The following is an 18,058-nucleotide window of genomic DNA, read 5'->3' as shown; positions in this document are numbered from 1 at the left end:
AACCACCACAGAAACTTAGAATGGAAATTTTTGAAGGAAAAAACAGCTTACCTTGAGATAGCTGTGTTTTTAGAGCTCTTGTATCCTGTGTAAAGGCAGAACCAACTGCACTACTTTGGGAGAGGGCACTGCTGCTTGATGCTTCTGTTCCAAAGGATGTCAAGGAGCTTCCGGCTTTAAGAAAAAAAATTTTAATGACAATAAAAAATTTTTTTTAAACCTTTCTATTATATAAAGTAATATACCATGTTAGTGATGATAAGTGTCCCTCCCCATTAACACTTGAGCAAATTAATAACACTAGATATCAATGAAACTCAATCAAAAAATAATTTTGAGAAAATCTTGGCAGTATATGCATATAAAAGCAAGCCCATATGTACTCCAGCTTCTCTGGATGCAAATGATTTTGGTAACATGCAATTCTGTCTTGAGCAGTTATGCAGGTAGCACAGCAGAATGTACATCAGATAGAGAACCTTCAACACTAACATGAAGGTTCAATTATTTTAAAACCAAGTATCTGTATGAACAGCCAAATCAGCAGACAGGTCTACAAAGAGCTTTTCCAGCATTTCCAATGGACAATGGACTCCAGTCCATTTTAATGCTTCTCCTCAGGACAGCACTGTGGGGCTATGTTCTGCCTAAAGCAACCACGAAAACTTCTGACAATGGGAAGAAAAAAATCCCTCAAAAGGACTCAATTCTTTGCTATATTAGGTTATGTCAATCTTCTCTACATTTCTTCAGAATTTATGAATCACTTTCCACATGCTGTGATCTCTTAATATTTAATCTACATAGGTTTCCAACAGTCTTCCTTCCCCACCTCTAAATTAAATCTAAAAGTGGTACTCAGAATAATCTTTTATGAAATAGAAACATCATCACATCACTACAGTGCTTAGGACCCTCTGGTGGCTTCCCACCATCCTCAAGATAAAAAGTTCAAATTATTTGCCTTAGTTTATAAGCAATCGCCCCCACCCCTCGCCAATCTGCCTACCTCTTCCCTCATTATTTTCATGTCTACTCCACAACAGAAGTTTAACTATCTGCTTTTAAATTACTTGAACATTATGAACATGTCCCTCACATCTTATTTTCAAGCTAAGCAACTCTAGTTCCTTCAACTATTACTTACCTTCACATATTCTTTAAGCCTTGCCTCTTTGACTTCTCCCTAATTTAATGAATTCTAGTTGTTCAAATCCCTCTTAAAATGGGGCCGCAGAATTTATCACAGCACCTCAGATGGTAAGAATGAATGGGATTCCTTAAGAGTTGTAATCCATTCAGGCTGTGGTCGCAGTCAGCTAAGGAGAGGCCTAACATAATCTCCCACAACATGCCCAGAAATGTTGAGACTAGTGCTCTCGATAATTCTGTAGAATGCTGAACCCATTTTTATTACCCCTAGTATCTCTAGGTACTGACCAAGATATAGACTACTCTGATGATGCGTATTCAACCTCCATCCAGCTCTGTGTTTTCTCACCTGACTCAACCTCCCACTGCTTGCCCTCTGGTTAGAAAACTCTTCTGTATCTTCCATCTCTTTTCTGAGTTCTTGGTCATACAACACCCACCTCCTTCATGCCAATTCTGCTACTGATTTATCTCAAATTACCTTTTATGTATACGGTGAGGGAGGGATCAATGTTAATTTTTTCCAAATAGATACCCAGCTGCTGCAACATTATTTGCTGGAAAACTTTCCTCCTTTCCACTGAACTGTATTGGCATCTTTGTCTTAAGTCAGCACTTAAATAGGTCTATTTCGAAACCCTCTATTCTCTACCTGTGTTTGTCTATTGTTGTGTTGATCACTCCCTGTCCTCAGTCTTGAAACAGCATATACTTCAAACTTCCTCTTTCTTCAAGTGTATCGGTTATTATAGAGTTTGTATTTTCATACAAATATTAGGATCAATGTGTTAATTTCTATTTTTTAAAGTGTGATGGGATTTTTACTAAGATATGTTCAACCTGTAAATTTGTAATTTGGGGCAAAAGTGTCACCATAAAAATACTGAATCTTTTAACCCATAAGCATGTATTTATGTAGATTTTTAATCTCTGTCAGCAATGTTTTGCCATTTTTATTGAAGAGCAGTTTTCCCAGGGTCAGCACTACTGACACGATGGGCTAGACAATTCTTTGTTTTGAGGGGTTGTCCCATGCATTGTAGGATGTTAAGTAGCAACCCTGGCCTCTATCCACTACCTAGTAGTAGTACCCAAGTTGTGACAGAAAAAAATGTCATCAAACATTATCAAATGTCCCCTGAGGGAGGGGGATGAAATGATCTTCCCTCTTCTCAGAACCACTATTACAGAGGCTTTTAAATATCTTTTTAAATATTCATTCCTAGGTATCTGATGTTACTGATGCTATTATAAGCTGCATTGCATTTTATATTTCATTTACCAATAATCTGTTCTCGATCAGCAAATTTTATAATTTGTCAGATGGTAAATAAAATATTCTAGGCTTTTCAGGCCACATGATCTGTTACAACTATACAACTCTGCACCTGTAGTGTAAAAGTAGCCACAACATGCAAATAAATGGGTATGGCTGTATTCTAATAAAACAGGAGGCTGGCAAGATTTGGTCCACAGGCCATAGTTTGTCAACCTGCCTATTCCGAATATAAAAATTTGGTTGATTTTTGTGTGTTTACCGTGTGTCCCTTACCATGTTAAATTCACTTATTCATTCTAGTGGTTTTAATATTCCTTTGCATTTTCTATACACACAATCATGTCACCTTCAGATAACGACACTTTTAGTTCTGCCTTTCCAATCTCTGAATCTTTTTTCTTGCCTTGTTGGACTGAGTAGGACCTCTAGAAGAATACTACACGAAATAAGATACAATTCTGCTTTCACTTTATTCCTTACCTTAAGGGAACAGCCTTCATTATCCCACCATTATGTATGCAAGGTTTTCATTATCCCACCATTACGTATGCAAGCTTTTCATTTCACTGATCAAATTAGGAAATTCCCTCCTATTCCTTAGTTGTTGATAAATGAGTATCAAATTTTATTGAACACTTCCTCTATATCTTTTGGGATTGCAGCTTTTCTGGTTCATTCTGTTAATGTGGTAAATTACCAATGATTTTCAAATGTTATAACATCTTTGCATTCTGGAGATAAACTTTGTCATTATGTACTAACCTTCTTATGAACTGCTGACTTCCACTGATAAGACTACGTTGAGGATTTTTATACGTATGTTCATGGAAATTAGCTGTAATTTTATTTTCTTGTAATAATTTCACTTACATTTTGGTATCTTATCTTGCCTTCATTACCTGGTTAGGAAGTGTTCTTCTCCTTTATTCTCTCAAAGAGTTTGTGAGATTGGTAAAATTATTTATTCCCTAAATGGTAGAATTTACCAGTAAAGCAAACAGTCTAGAATTTTCTTTATGGAAGATTTTAAATTGCAGTTTCAACTTCTTTAACAGAGTGTTAGTGAGATTATACTTTCTCTTGTATTGGTTTAGGAAAGTTGTAGTTTCAAGAAATTTGGCTATTTCATCTAAAATGACAAGTTTGTTGACATAAAGTTGTTCATAATATCTTCATATTATCCTTTTAGGATCTACAGTGATGTCTACTCTTTCATTCCTGATATCAGTATTTGAATTTCCCCCACCTTGTTTAGTTTTGCTAGAGGATTATTAACTTTATGAAATTTTTTAAAAGCCAATTTCTGGCTTTATTGATATTATATATATATATAGGATTAGTTTCTATTTCCTTTCTGTTTTACATTTTTTCTTCTTTCTAGTACTTTTCGGCTAATTTTCTTTCCTTTTTTTTTTTTACCCTTAATAAACTGGTAGCTTAGAGCACTGATTTTAAAATATTTTTGTTTTCTTATATATGTGTTTAAAGGTATAAGCTAAGCAATGCTTAAGGTCCACTCAAAAATTTTGATATGTTGTGGTTTATGATCATTATATTTTAAAATATCTTCTAATTTCTCCTGTGATTTCTTCTTTAATTCATTAATGATTTTTATAAGTTTGTTCAACTTCTAATTGTTTGTACATTTTTTCAAGTTATCTTTATTATTAATTCCAAACTTAACTTCTTGGTGGTTTGAGAAAATACCATGATTTCAATCTTTCTGAATTTAATGTAACTTCTTTTATAGACCAAGACTTATCTATCCCACTGATTGATCCATATTTACTTTAAAAGAATCTGCTGCTGCTGCTATGTTGCTTCAGTCGTGTCCAACTCTGCGATCCCATAGACAGCAGCCCACCGGGATCCTCCAGGCAAGAATACTGGAGTGGGTTGCCATTTCCTTCTCCAATGCATGCAAGCATGCTAAGTCGCTTCAGTCGTGTCCGACTGTGTGACCCCATGGACGGCAGCCCACCAGGCTTCTCTGTCCACAGGTTCTCTAGGCAAGAATACTGGAGTGGGTTGCCATTTTCTTTTCCATGAAAAGAATCTATATTCTGCAAGTGTTGGTGTTGGTGTACTATTTTATAAAAGTTACATTCACATTTAGGATTGTTACAGCTTTCTGATGAACTGCCCGCTGTACTGTTATAAAGAATCCTTCTGTATCTTTGGCAGTACTTCTGACTTTTAAGCAGCGTTGTCTGACGTTAATTTTTCTAACATAGTTTTCTTGTTATTAGTGTTTATATAGTATGCCATGCCTTTTTCTATTCTTTTACTTTCTTTTAATTCATCTTTTATAAATATCATATAACTGGGTCTTTTTTAAAATTTTTATTTTAATTCGAGGCTAATTACTTTATAATATTGTGGTGGGTTTTGCCATACATTCACACGAATCAGCTATGGGTGTACATGTATTCCCCATCCTGACCCTCCCTCTCCCCATCCCATCCCTCAGGGTCGTCCCAGTGCACCAGCCCTGAGCACCCTGTCTCATGCATCGAACCTGGACTGGCGATCTATTTCACATATGGTAATATACATGTTTCAATGCTATTCTCTCAAATCATCCCACCCTTGCCTTCTCCCACAGAGTCCAAAAGTCTGTTCTTTACATCTGTGTCTCTTTTGCTATCTCGCATAGGGTCATTGTTTCTAAATTCCATATATATGCGTTAATATACTATACTGGTGTTTTTCTTTCTGACTTACTTAGCTCTGTATAATAGGCTCCAGTTTCATCCACCTCATTAGAACATAACAGGGTCTTTTTTAAAAAATTCAGTTTGATAATCTCTGCCTTTTAACCACAATGTTCAATTCCTTTACACATTACTGAAGTAGGTCTTTTATTTATTTTTGGCCACATCACATGTCATGTGGGATCTTAGTTTCCCCCAACCATGCGCACCCTGCAGTAGAAACACAAAGTCCTAACTACTGGACTGCCAGGGAATTCCAAAGTAGATCTTTAATAATCCTTAGTCTGTCATTCTTAATGCATGAAACACTCTCCTGGTTTATACTAACTTTATAAAGTTCATAAGCAAGTTAAGTGTTCATTAAACTCAGTGATTAAAAATTAATCTGTACAAAACACTAGAGACCTAAGAGAATCACTGTCTAATATGATTTGATTATTTAAGCAGCTAAAATGTATTCATTTGCCTGACTGTTCAGGCAATATACCTCCTCTTGCCCACAAGAGTAGTATGAGAGAGAGCATGCCATGGCTGTTTGCTGCTTCAGTTTATTGAGATAATTAATTTTTCCTAAAGGCCTATGAATTAAAGGCAGTAGTGACCTAATCTTTGCACATAAGAACTATCTGAGGGTCAGCTTGAAAAAACAACGTTTTAATTCTACGCACTGCATCATTCCATTCAAAGTATGAGTATCTGTTTCCTCACAGTGGTGACAAAACAGAATATATTCAAACTTCTGGGTTTCTGTCAAATTGATAACGAGAAATGGTGTTGTGGTGCTGATTTAATTATCTCACCATAAGCAAGATTTAAGCATCTTTCCGTGTTTAAGGGCCATCTGTATTTTTTTTTCTGAAAAAGGCAAAGTTAGTTTCTAACCTTAATCTATTTTTTAGTTGGGTTGTAGATCTTTATTTTCAGAAGCTCTTTAGATATTAAAGATACTAATCCTTCATGATATAAACTGCAAATAAAACTATAAAAAGATAATATATGAAAATTAAAATGGAAAAAATTCCCCCAAACAGCAGTAGAGTAATCCCAATTTATTTAAACCTCCTCTTTACATCAGAATACTAGGCACAGAAAATGAAAACAAGAGGCTTAGATTAAAATCTGGCTTAATTTGTATAAACACAAACTGTATCTGAGTTAATTCTGTTTCTAAAGAACATCTGCCACCTTAATCAATGCTACAGTTTTCCTCCTCCTCATTTAACTACTTCTAAATACTATATATAGTTCTTTAATTAGCCACTCCACAAATTATTCTACCAGTATGGAAATCAAACAATCAAAAATAATTTGCTATTGCAAAAACTAGTCTACTCATATGGAAAACACAAGTAAAACCTACACTTTGACATTCAAAGAATACTAAACCAGCAAACCCCAATATAAAAATTAGATTAAAGTATTTATAGGGAATATATTAATGTACGTCACCACCAGAAAATACTCAGATCAGAGGAGCAGGATGTGAGGAAGAGCAAAAGCAGCATTTGCTATGCAGACATTTTGTGCTAGACTCTGTTTCAAACACTTTTATAAATAATGTCAAGCAACTTCACAGTAATGTAGAAGGTAAGTACAATAATCCAGATGTTAGCTAACTATTCAACTCAGTTAAAGGAATCTCAAAAGGATAAAATAATTTGCAACTGTCCCTTATTTTGAATCCTCAGAATAGGATTCTAATAGTCGTAACTAAAATAGGGTATACCTTGATTTAACATGGATAAGTTAACATTGATCTTTCCTTGAGTAGGATTAGGAGGTACATGGACCAAAGTTATTTCACCTATCCAAGAAGTAATTAAATATTTAAATTTTGATTATAGACAAAAGAACTACCACCCCCAACAAAAATATATAAACTTGAAAAATGTCAATATTGTGTCAAAAAAAGGGAGTACACTGAATATCAACATATTCCTCACCTAGCTCACCAACTACTAACTTCTCAACCACGCCTATCCCATTTTTTCATTTCTTCATATTGTGATATACAGACTTCTCTTTTCACCTACATATGCCATAATCAATCTGACTCTTCACCCTTCAGTACTAAAGTCATCTCCCTAAAACATATTCTCCTATATGGTTAACCACAATACCATTACCACATCTAAGAAAATGAACATCATCCTACACTTAGCCCTTACTCAAACTTCCTCAATAGTCCCTAAAACATTCTTTGTTATCAGCTTTTCCTAAAACTTGGGATCTGATCATACATTATATTTGGATGCTATGTCCTCTTCAGTCTTCCCAAGTCTATAACAGCCCTGCTCCCTCTCCTCTTCACAATGGTGAATCCTTTGAAAAACTTGACCTTCTGAAAATATATGTCAGTTTCTTCAAGGTTAGAATCTGCAGTTTTAGCAAGAATGCCCAGAAGTGAAGTTGTTTACACCTCTCCCCTGTATCATCACACCAGAAGACATATAATCAATAATTATGGCAATACCAAGCTTGATGAATTAATTAAGATGGTGACTGACCATCAGATTTCTCCACTATAAAGGTACATCTTATCCCTTTGTAATTAACAAGTAAACTGTGCGATGATACTTTAAGATTATTTTAATATCCTGTGTCAACCTCATTCACCCAATGATTTTAGCATTCACTGCTAATCCCTGCTAATTATTTCGCTAGAGATTAACAATGGTGATTTTCTATGTTCACTATTCCTTGTATTTCTTAGCTAGCATTATTTTACTTAAAAAAAAAAAAGTTTCCTTTTCCTTCTTTTTAAAAGGGGCCTAGATTCTGTTTAGTGGGGAAAAGTATTTAGAAAGCAAGAACTGGGTCTACACGTGTCCTTTGCTACTGGGTATCATTGCTTCTAAGCCTTTTCTATGAACAGAACCAGGAAATCATCAGGTTTTAAAAAATGAGTTCACACCTATACCTCCAATTCACATTTACTACCACAACACTGTTCTTTACCTTTCCCCATTCAATATGTGTATCTCCCTTCTCCAAGGTAAAAATACTGTTTATCAACATCAATATATTATTCATATGCCTTATCCTATTATACATACAAAAAATAGTTTCGAGATGAACACCACCAATACCACTACCAATTATAAACCCTAAATCACATTTTCTAAGAATTGTATTTCTTCTTGTAAGAGTGTAAAATATCAGTGTAAAAGTTTACTTAATTAACAAAACTATTAACATACTAATGAGTTTAAAGATAAACTTGAAAACTGGATTTGTGATTCAGTGAAATAAACTGATAAGTGATTATATCAATGAAATCAATAAAGGTATACTTAAAAGGTAAAATGCACAGCTACAAAAACACAAAAAAGTGAATCTAACTATATCTAGTTGTACAGGAGAGCCTTTGTCTTCTAGTCACAAGCAAGACTGTTATTAGCCTGTCTGCATTTTCTTATAGTGTTGTGTATGTTAGTTGCTCAGTTGTGTTCAACTCTATGCAAAGGACTGTTGCCCGCCAGGCTCTTCTGTCCATGAAATCCTCTAGGCAAGAATACTGGAGTCGGTATTCCAGGGGATCTTCCCAATCCAGGATTGAACCCCTGTCTCCTGCACTGCAGGCAGACTCTTTTACTACTAATCCACCAGGGAAGCCCACAGTGTTGTTTACTATTCCTTAACAACAGGATTATCTCCATTTCCCTTTTTGAAAACCCATCCTATTGGAAAAAAATGTTTATTTTAAATGGCTATATCTTGTGTAAATTTAAAATAATGCTCAATAAAATTTGGTAATTGGATATACCTAGATTTTAAAAAGCTACAATTCTAAGAGATGGCCTTTATGGAACCACTAATCATTAAGGACTGAAGTCTTCAAAATAACAGGTTACAAAAGGAAGATCAAACAATGTCTGAAAACTTGTGGAAGGTTTTAATCTTTATGATAAAGACAGGAAAATAACGAAAAAGAAAGAAAGGAAAAAAGCACAACATACCAACACCAACAGCCCCAAACTGCTGGCCAACTAATGAACTTGGACTGAACTGACTGTACGTTGGCATCCTGCCAAAAGGTCCATAGGAGCCCACTGACTGGAATGAAGAAGTAGATGAACCTAGTGAAGACTGAAGAAAAGATTATGGGTTAATTTATCAGGCTCTGAACAATATGTACATAATGGAAATAAATCTGCATATTTATATTTTAAAGAAAACTATTAAATTACAATTACTAGACACAGAAGCAATTACAACAACTTGCAACATGCATTTAATGTTGTAACAGCTGAATAATCTGACTGCAATATTTGATTATATTTGTCAATTATACTTACTGTGATTTATAAACACTTTTTTCTACAATGAACTCCTCTTTTAGGTTTCATTTTAGAGCAGATTTAGGAAAGAACCAAAGAAAAGTTACCTGCGTAAATAAACTTTGTTTAAAGAAAAATCAAATTTGGTTATATCAACAGTACTAAGTTTCAGTCTTGTGCTGACACACATAAGATATCTCACTTTTGATTTTACTCTTCTTTTCAATCGTTAGAGGTATACTATTACATTTACAAGCAAGAGATGCAGAAACAAACTATCCCATACAAAATCATTTACTATCTATACTTTAAATATAGTTATTATTATGCTGGGGCTTCCCTGGTGGCTCAGACAGTAAAGAACCTGCCTGCAACGCAGGAGACCCAGACTTGATCCCTGAGTTGGGAAGAGAGCCTGGAGAAGATCCCCTGTTCAGTGCAGGCAACTATTTCTATGAGAACGTGTCTTTTCTCCCTTCATTTAAGAAGTTTACATTTTCTCAGGGATCTTCAGTTGTGGCATGTGGGATCTTTAATTGCGATATGTAGGATCTAGTTCCCTGACCAGGGATTGAACTCAGGCCCCCTGCACTGGGAGTGTGAAGTCTCAGCCACTGGACCACCATGGGAGTCCCAGCCATTTCTTAATAAAAAGCTTATCTTGTATTCAGAAGAAACAGAAAATAAATGTTAAAAAGTACTTTTCCTCCCCCCCCCCAACCATTTTAATTTTACACAGCACTTAATATTTTCTTTAGGAGCGTTCATTAGGTATTTCCTTTTAAAAGCTGGAAGGTACATTCTATGCAAGATAATGCATATACATTCTGCATATTTTTAACAATCAGTTTTGTGAAAAACTAAGACTTTTATCACTCACAGCATAAAAGAGTAAGTTAAAAAAGACAACAAGCATAATTTAGTGCAAATTACCAAAGACTTCTGATAAGAAAAAAAGTTGGTAAGAAAATGGATTCAGGAGGAAAGTCACATGGGGGCAACAAAGCTTTTAATCAGTTATGCCCACAAAAATACTCTTATGTTAACCTATCTCCTGTGCTGCTGCTATAGTAGAAATCCAGAGTTTCTATGTATTTCCAGTTAACATATAAACGGGTACTATAATGAACATCCTCTTTAACTCATAATTTGCAATCTATTAGACATCACATGTTTCTGTTTTTAATAAAATACACAAATTTTCAAATTTCTCTTAATGAGAAGCCTTAGGATCTTCTTTTTAATACTTTATTACAGAATCGAATAATATATCTGTATATGTTAAAATCTTTTTGTGTTTGTGCTGACTATATAACACTCCATGTACACTATACAAACATATAACATGATTCAGCATTTTTCTCATTAAACCTAGTAATCATACCTAAGAGTAGCCACCATCATCCTGGTTTGTAAAATGAACCATGTGTGAATAAAATAATAATAGAATATATGTGAATAATATAGTGGAATGGATCTTGGATTCTGGAGTCAGAATGCCTGGGTCTGTTCAAATTATGGCTCTATTTCAATTTCCTCACTTATAAAAAAGAATAACTATAGTACCAAGGTCAGAGAGTGTTGTGAGGTTTGCCTTATTATATGTGCAGTGCTTTTGACAGTGCTTCTCATAAACTCAGAACTCAATAAACATTAGCTACTTTGTTGTTGCAATCAGAAAATTCTTATGATAAAAATTAATTCCTGGTTTTCTCTGGTGATCCAGTGGTTAAGATTCCAGGCTTCCACATGGGAACTAAGATTCCACATGCTGTGTGGCGGAGCCAAAGGAAAAAAAAAAAAATCCCTCAGCTATTTCTTACTCTATTTAGTTCTGATTTATCATCTAAAGAGAGAAACCTGGATGAGAACATTACCCAGTTATTCTGGGCATCTAGGTAACTAGAAAATGGTAATAAGCTCCATGAATATTCAACAGAGAAAATTTAAAAGACTAAAACGAGGAGGTAAAATCCAAGGCTAGTTATGTGTATGAAATTTATTTGTTCTCCAAGACAGATTTACAACGTTACCTGAACAATAGCTGGGTCCTGAGGCAAAGAACATTGTGGTTTTGGTGGCTCACAAACAGTAAGGTCTTTAATATCACTCCCACGGAATATTATGTATTCAAAGACTTCATCTCGAGGTGGTATTGGACGATCTGTTGGTCTGTCTTCTGTACCAAAGGACCGAACTGGTAAGAAAACAGAGGATATGAGACAGGCGTCTACTCACTGTATTCAGATAGTGCCTTTTACAGTGCACTGTTTCCAATACTAAGGGGCACTTAAATGCCCTCCATGAGAAAGCATTCATTAATTTGTAGCTAAAGTAAATTTTTTTTTAAGTGGAAAAGAAAGTAGGTTTTGCGTAGAGTTACATGTGTTCAATTTAAAAGACTATCAGTATTATGAATATTGGATTAGAAAGTATTGTGTTCTTTCTACATTGTCACTTACTTACATCTCTGGTGGTTGTGGTAAGAGGTGCTAAAAAAAGCCTTTTCATTATTGATTTATTTTTAATGTTCCCATTCAGCAAAATAAAAAAATGGCAACTCGTGTGAGTGAGTGAGTGAGTGAGTGAGTGAGTGAGTGTGTGTGTGTGTGTGTGTATGTGTGTGTGGTGAAGATTTTCCCAATCTACAAAAATCCCAAAGTCGGGAAATTGAGCTTCAGGTTTAAGATAAGACAATGAAAAGAATATCTTCCTTGGTTAGTAGTACATCCTCTAGAAACCAAGTAAAGCTACTTGGTTCCATGGGACAGCCTGAAATGCCCTAGTTACCTAAAATATCTACCTCGTAATTAAATCTTACTATTCTAACACTCAGGATGGCATTATTCACAGTTGAACTGTGACCAGCTGTTTCAGGGTAAACTAGCTAAAAAAAAGATTCTGGAATCCACTGACTCAGATTTTCTGTGAAGAGGATACAGAACTCTATATCTATATTTTAAATCAATTCCTCAAGAGTTTCTTATTAATACTAAAGTTTCAGGTTCACTATCTTAGGAGACTTCTGAAAATGTTGACATCCCCATAGAAGCTCCAAATAAGAAAGCCTGCCATATCAGATATTATTCATTTAAAGAGTATCCTAGAGGAAGCAAATCCCTTAACACTGTGCAAAATTTTACATTTTTCTGCAGAACTTATCCACAGCTAGACTGAAGATAATATTTCAGCTTAAATGCCTTTTTTTTAATCCTAAAATTTTTTTGAGGTACTTATGAGACTTTCAGGAAAAGATAATGGCATAGTTGTAGGTTTGCAGATGACTATTCCACCCTATAACTAAAAGAAAATTAAAAAGTTAAAATACCCCTAAACCAAGAAAATACCTCAAACCTATACCATAAAACTTTATTAAAAAGTATCATGCAGATATTTTTTGAGTTAGTCCACTCTGGAAGGCCAACTCCAGAATCCATATATAGCATGCTGAGAATTTCCCAGGCATACTCCAACTTGATGGATGGGGACACAGATGTGATAAAGGAAAAGATGTCAGAGCTGAAGCTCCTCTCTCTCTCTGGTGGCCAAACAATACTGTATCAGGGCAGAAGTAACAGACATGGTTTTATGTTTTATCCTTTAACCAAAAAGAAAGCTAGGAAAATTACAAATGGATCAATCCCACTCCTAAACTCAGCACCAGCACTATTACCACCATACAAAGTTTTATTAAGTCCCAGACCTCCAAAGGAACAAATCAGCTCATCCTGAAGCTGCGGGCAGGTGGGGTGGGGTTAAAGGTCTTCCATCTATAAAACCAAAGAGAAGCTCTATTAGGCTATCCAAAGCATAACAAAACCATTCAAATGATATCCATGTATCCAAAAGAAAGATGAAACAAGAAAATTTCAGAAAGAACTGCTTTATATTCTCAAGAAAAGTAAAACTCACATACTGAAAACACACAGAGTTAAAGAAAGAAAAAAAAGAGGTAAGACAAACATAGCTGCAGAATAAACATAGTAAGAATAGTTTCTCAGAAAGACAACAGAACAAGTAAGACAAAATGCAACTAAAGATATAACAAATTTCCTGACATAAGGACCTAAATATGATCAGAAGGTTTCACTGTATTTCCAGGAAAAAAAAAAAAAGAACTTTAGTGCAATATAAGCCATACAGACTTATCCTTTGCTACATCAAAATAAACAACTCACAGAGACAATGGCATTGAAAAATAAGAGATGGACAATAAAATCATTTAAACACATTAATGTATGTGACAATTTACCCAGGTACGAGTGTGCATGCGTGTTCAGTCACTCAGTCATGTCCAACACTTTGTGACCCCATGCCTCCCAGGCTCCTCTGTCCATGTAATTTTCCAAGAAAGAATACTGGAGTGGTTGGCATTTCCTACTGCATTCCCCACCCAGGGATTGAACCCATGACTCCTGCATAGGCAGGCGGATTCTTTACCACTGAAGGTGCTAGGACAGGATGTAAATTTAATAGTTCTGAAAGACTACAAAGTTACAAAGTTAAGTGAAGCTGCTCAGTCCTGTCTGACTCTTTGCGACCCCATGGACTGTAGACTACCAGGCTTCTCCAGCTATGGGCTGTTAAGATGGTATCTATTTCACACTCTATTCTCAGAAAAGTTGGGAGATGAAAATAAGAAGCAAAGGAAACATGAAAGGAAATTCATAAATGAATACTCTCAGCTTTTACAGTAAGGAGTTACCTAATAAAAGTTTGGGAGAAGTTGATAAATTCACATACATTGGCTTAAAAATTTGTTATTTGTGGTTGTAAAGATAACCCACAGTAGAGGTGAAAATTAAAAGCATAATTTCCAACATATGGTATGAAGAAAACCTCTATCATCAGCAAGAGAGTCAAAGTAAAAAATCATGGCAACAGACACCATGAAGAATCATTTGCACACACTAAGAGTTTGAGAAACAGGTTCTAATGATAGAGACTATCTGATCAGATTTAATGTTTTCAGGACAGTTCTTCTAGTATTATAAAAAATAACTTAATTAGAACAGCAATCAGAAGGGTATAAACGTCTGGAAGATAACAGAACAAATGAGAGGTAGTGAAGGCTGGAACCTGGATGCTAAGAGCAGAAAGAGAAAGCAGGACAAGAACAGACAAAGTAGAAAATTACCAGTACTATTCTGCTACAAAAAATTTTAATACATGAATTAGCTCACGTGCAACTGGCTAATAAGGGAATTATGTCAGTACAGTCAGAAATCACATTGTTTCATCCCTAATTTATTTTAACCTGCTATTTTATGTTGTTTTATTTATTGTATTTTAGGCAGCAGTGGCTAAACATAGAAAACCGTGTAGGAACAGTGTACGATTCCCACTCACCCCAAGTTTCCTCCTGGCTCAGTAACCAGTCCTTACTGTGTGGTTCTTCCTGATCCTGATGCACTCTGTCCTTGCCTCCAAGTAGCAGACTAGCTCTGTTATACTTTCTTCCATCATGCTACCTTACTTTTTTTCCCCTTTCAAGCTGGCAGACAACTCCATTGTTAGGTATACTTCACCAGCAATTTTGTTAATGTTATCTATTAATGCCTCTTCTTTTTGGTCACATCATCCGGCTTGCAGCAACTTAGTTCTCTAACCAGTGTTGAACACAGGCCTCAGCATTGAAAGCGCCAAGTCCTAACCATTGGACTACCAGAGAATTCTCGATTTTTCTTAATTGCATTGTTGTTGTTTAGTTGCTAAGTCATGTCTGACTCTTTTGCAACCCCATGGACTCTAGCCCATCAGATTCACTGTTGTAAGAATACACCACATGAGATCTACCCTCTTAACAAAATTTTAAATGTACATCACAGTATTGTTAATTACAAACAAAATTACAGCAGAGCTCTACAACTTTATCACCTTGCTTAATTGAAACTTTCTGCCCACTGAACGACCATGCATCTTTTCCCCCTACCCCTAGCAACTACTATTCTCCAGTATTTTGTCTTCTGTGACTTGGAAGATACAATGAAAAAGGAAGCAGAGGGTCAGTTTGGAAGTTCCTGGACAAGTGATAGTGAAAAGGTACTTAAAGAGGTCAAAATATAATATGATTTATTAAATGTAATTTCTTACTCAGAATCTACAACTCTGTCCACATTTTTTTCCCCCAAAATAGACTGCTATATTATTTGTAACATCAAAAAGTTAGGTGAACATACAACAACATTAAACATACTATGCATGAGGCAGATTATAAAACTATTAATTTCAGAAGATTACAACTATTTAAAATAAATACATAGGCATAGGGGCATCATGCAAGATGGTGGAGTAAGAAGATCCAGGAATGGTCCTTCCACCCAAACAACTACTGGGCTGGCAAATGATCTGAAGAAACCATTTTGGCATTATGGAGTCTAACCAGATGCCTGTAGAATCCAAGTGAGCATCTAACGAAGAAAGAGGTTGCTAACTTTTGGTGAATTCTGGCATTTTGCACAGTGGCTGGCTATTACCATTCATCATCTCCCATCTCTGTAAAAGGCAGCTATGGGGACAGTAGCCCATGTTTCTGGCTAGCTTGCTGGTGCCATGTGGGGAACAGGGATATTGTCCTACAAAAATTTAGGGTTGTTTGCTATGATCTACCTAAAAATTCACTGAGAAGCCAGCCAGAGAGGCTGACCATTGTTTTAATCCTCAAGGGCAGGGCAAAACTGGCTTCCTCAGTAGTACTGGAGAAAGCATTTAGAAGACTTAGAATATCTTTTCTCCCCCTCAACAACAGCAGAATGCACATTACATTACGCATAGAACATTCTTCACAACAGACCAAATTTTAGGCCAAACCAACCTTCAATAAATGAAAAAAATTGAATTTTATCAAGTATCCTCTCTGACTAAAATGGAAATGAGGCTAGAACTCAGTAATAGAAGAGAACTTAGAAAATCACAAGTATTTGGCAATTAAACAACTGACTCATAAAGAGCCAATAAGACAAAAAAGATACCGCTAGGGAAATTAAGAAAAATTTTGTATGGCTGATTCACGTTGAGGTTTGACAGAAAACAACAAAATTCTGTAAAGCAATCAACCTTCAACTAAAAATAAAGAAAAAACTTGAAGACAAATGAAAAAGAAAACACCACCTGCCAATATTAGGGGATATAAAGAATGCCATACTCAAGAAAGAAATTTATAATTATAAATGCTATATTTTAAAAATCTCAAATCATCTATTAAGAAACAAGAGGAATCTGCCTGTGGTCCAGTGGCTAAGACTCTGTGCCCTCAACGCAGAGGACCCAGGTTTGATCCCTGGTCAGGAAACTAGAACCCACAGGCCACCACAACTAATAGTCTGCACGCCGCAACTAATGAGCGAAGAAACCGAGGGTTGCAACTAAACCCAGTGCACTCAAAGAAAGAAAGAACAAAAAGATGAAAGAAATCAGAAGAAGAGCAGACTAAGCCCAAACCCAGCAGAAGGAAGGAAGGAAATAATAAGACTGAATTCAAGCCAAGATAAACAACACAGCAAACAGAGACACAGAACCATTAAAACCACAAGTTGGTTCTTTGAAAAGATCAACAAAATAGACAAACTTTCGCTAGTCTGCTGCTGCTAAGTCGCTTCAGTCGTGTTCGACTCTGTGCGACCCCATAGACGGCAGCCCACCAGGCTCCCCCGTCCCTGGGGTTCTAGTCTAGACTACAGAAAAAGATGGGGAAATGTAAACAACTACAGTCAAATGAAAGCAAGAACATTCCTACCAACCTTACACAGATTAAAAAACTTATAGGAGAATACTACTAACAATTGTATGCCAACAAAATAGATAATCCAGACAAAAAAGAAAAATTTCCAGAAATATACAAATAACCAAAACTGACTCAAGAAGAAACAGAAAATCTCAACAGATCTTTAACAAGTCCAACAAAAGACTGGGCTGGTAGTCAAAACCCTCCAAAGAACCAGGACCAGACTTCACTGGTGATATCAAATTTCACTGGTGAATTTTACTAAACATTTTAAGAATTAACATCAACCCTATTCAAACTCCTCCAAAAAAAACAGAAGAAAAAGGAATATTTCCTAACACATTCTATGAGGCCAGCATTATCTTGATACCAAAGCCAGACAAAGTTACCATAAGAAAACTACATGAAAATCTCTTAGGAATACAGACACAAAAATCCTCAACAAAATACTGGCAGGCTGAATCAAAGAGTACATCAAAGGGACTATACTTCATGACAGTACAGTCCCTCTGACTGACTGTGCTGGCTAGGCCTTCTAATACACTGCTGTGTAACAGTGCTGGAAGTGGACAACCTTGTCCTGTTTCTCTTCCTAGGGGAATGTTTTCTGTCTTTCACCACTGAATATGATGCTGGCTATCATGGAGTAAACTTCTGAAAGTCCCTTGGACTGCAAGGAGATCAAACCTCTATCCATGCAATTCTCCAGGCAAGAATTTACTGGAGTGGGTAGCCATTCTCTTCTCCAGGGAACCTTCCCAACCCAGGGATTGAAGCTGGGTCTCCTGCACTGCAGGCAGATTTTTAACCATCTGAGCCACCAGAGTGAAAGTGAAAGTGAAGTCACTCAGTCGTGTCCAACTCTTAGTGACCCCAGGGACTGTAGCCTACCAGGCTCCTCTGTCCATGG

The 18,058-nt window shown here is 36.0% G+C and overlaps 1 protein-coding gene across 12 annotated transcripts in view; it reads right to left on the bottom strand.

Moving 5' to 3' along the window:
* LSM14A (LSM14A mRNA processing body assembly factor) overlaps positions 1-18,058 on the bottom strand; it is a 53,297-nt gene that overhangs the window by 18,075 nt on the left and 17,164 nt on the right. For 11 of the 12 annotated variants that reach the window (XM_068993434.1, XM_068993431.1, XM_068993433.1 and 8 more), the window contains exons 2-4: positions 11,459-11,622; positions 9,105-9,234; positions 52-174 (exon numbers count right to left, since the gene is read on the bottom strand). In XM_068993434.1, the coding sequence (XP_068849535.1) occupies positions 52-174; positions 9,105-9,234; positions 11,459-11,622 (417 nt within the window). The remainder of the gene's footprint in view (positions 1-51; positions 175-9,104; positions 9,235-11,458; positions 11,623-18,058) is intronic. The other variant, XM_068993436.1, reaches the window with a different exon arrangement.

Source organism: Capricornis sumatraensis, chromosome 20 (genome assembly GCF_032405125.1).
Source record: "Capricornis sumatraensis isolate serow.1 chromosome 20, serow.2, whole genome shotgun sequence".
NCBI classification, from domain to species: domain Eukaryota; kingdom Metazoa; phylum Chordata; class Mammalia; order Artiodactyla; family Bovidae; genus Capricornis; species Capricornis sumatraensis.
This window is presented reverse-complemented; position numbering and strand designations above follow the sequence as displayed.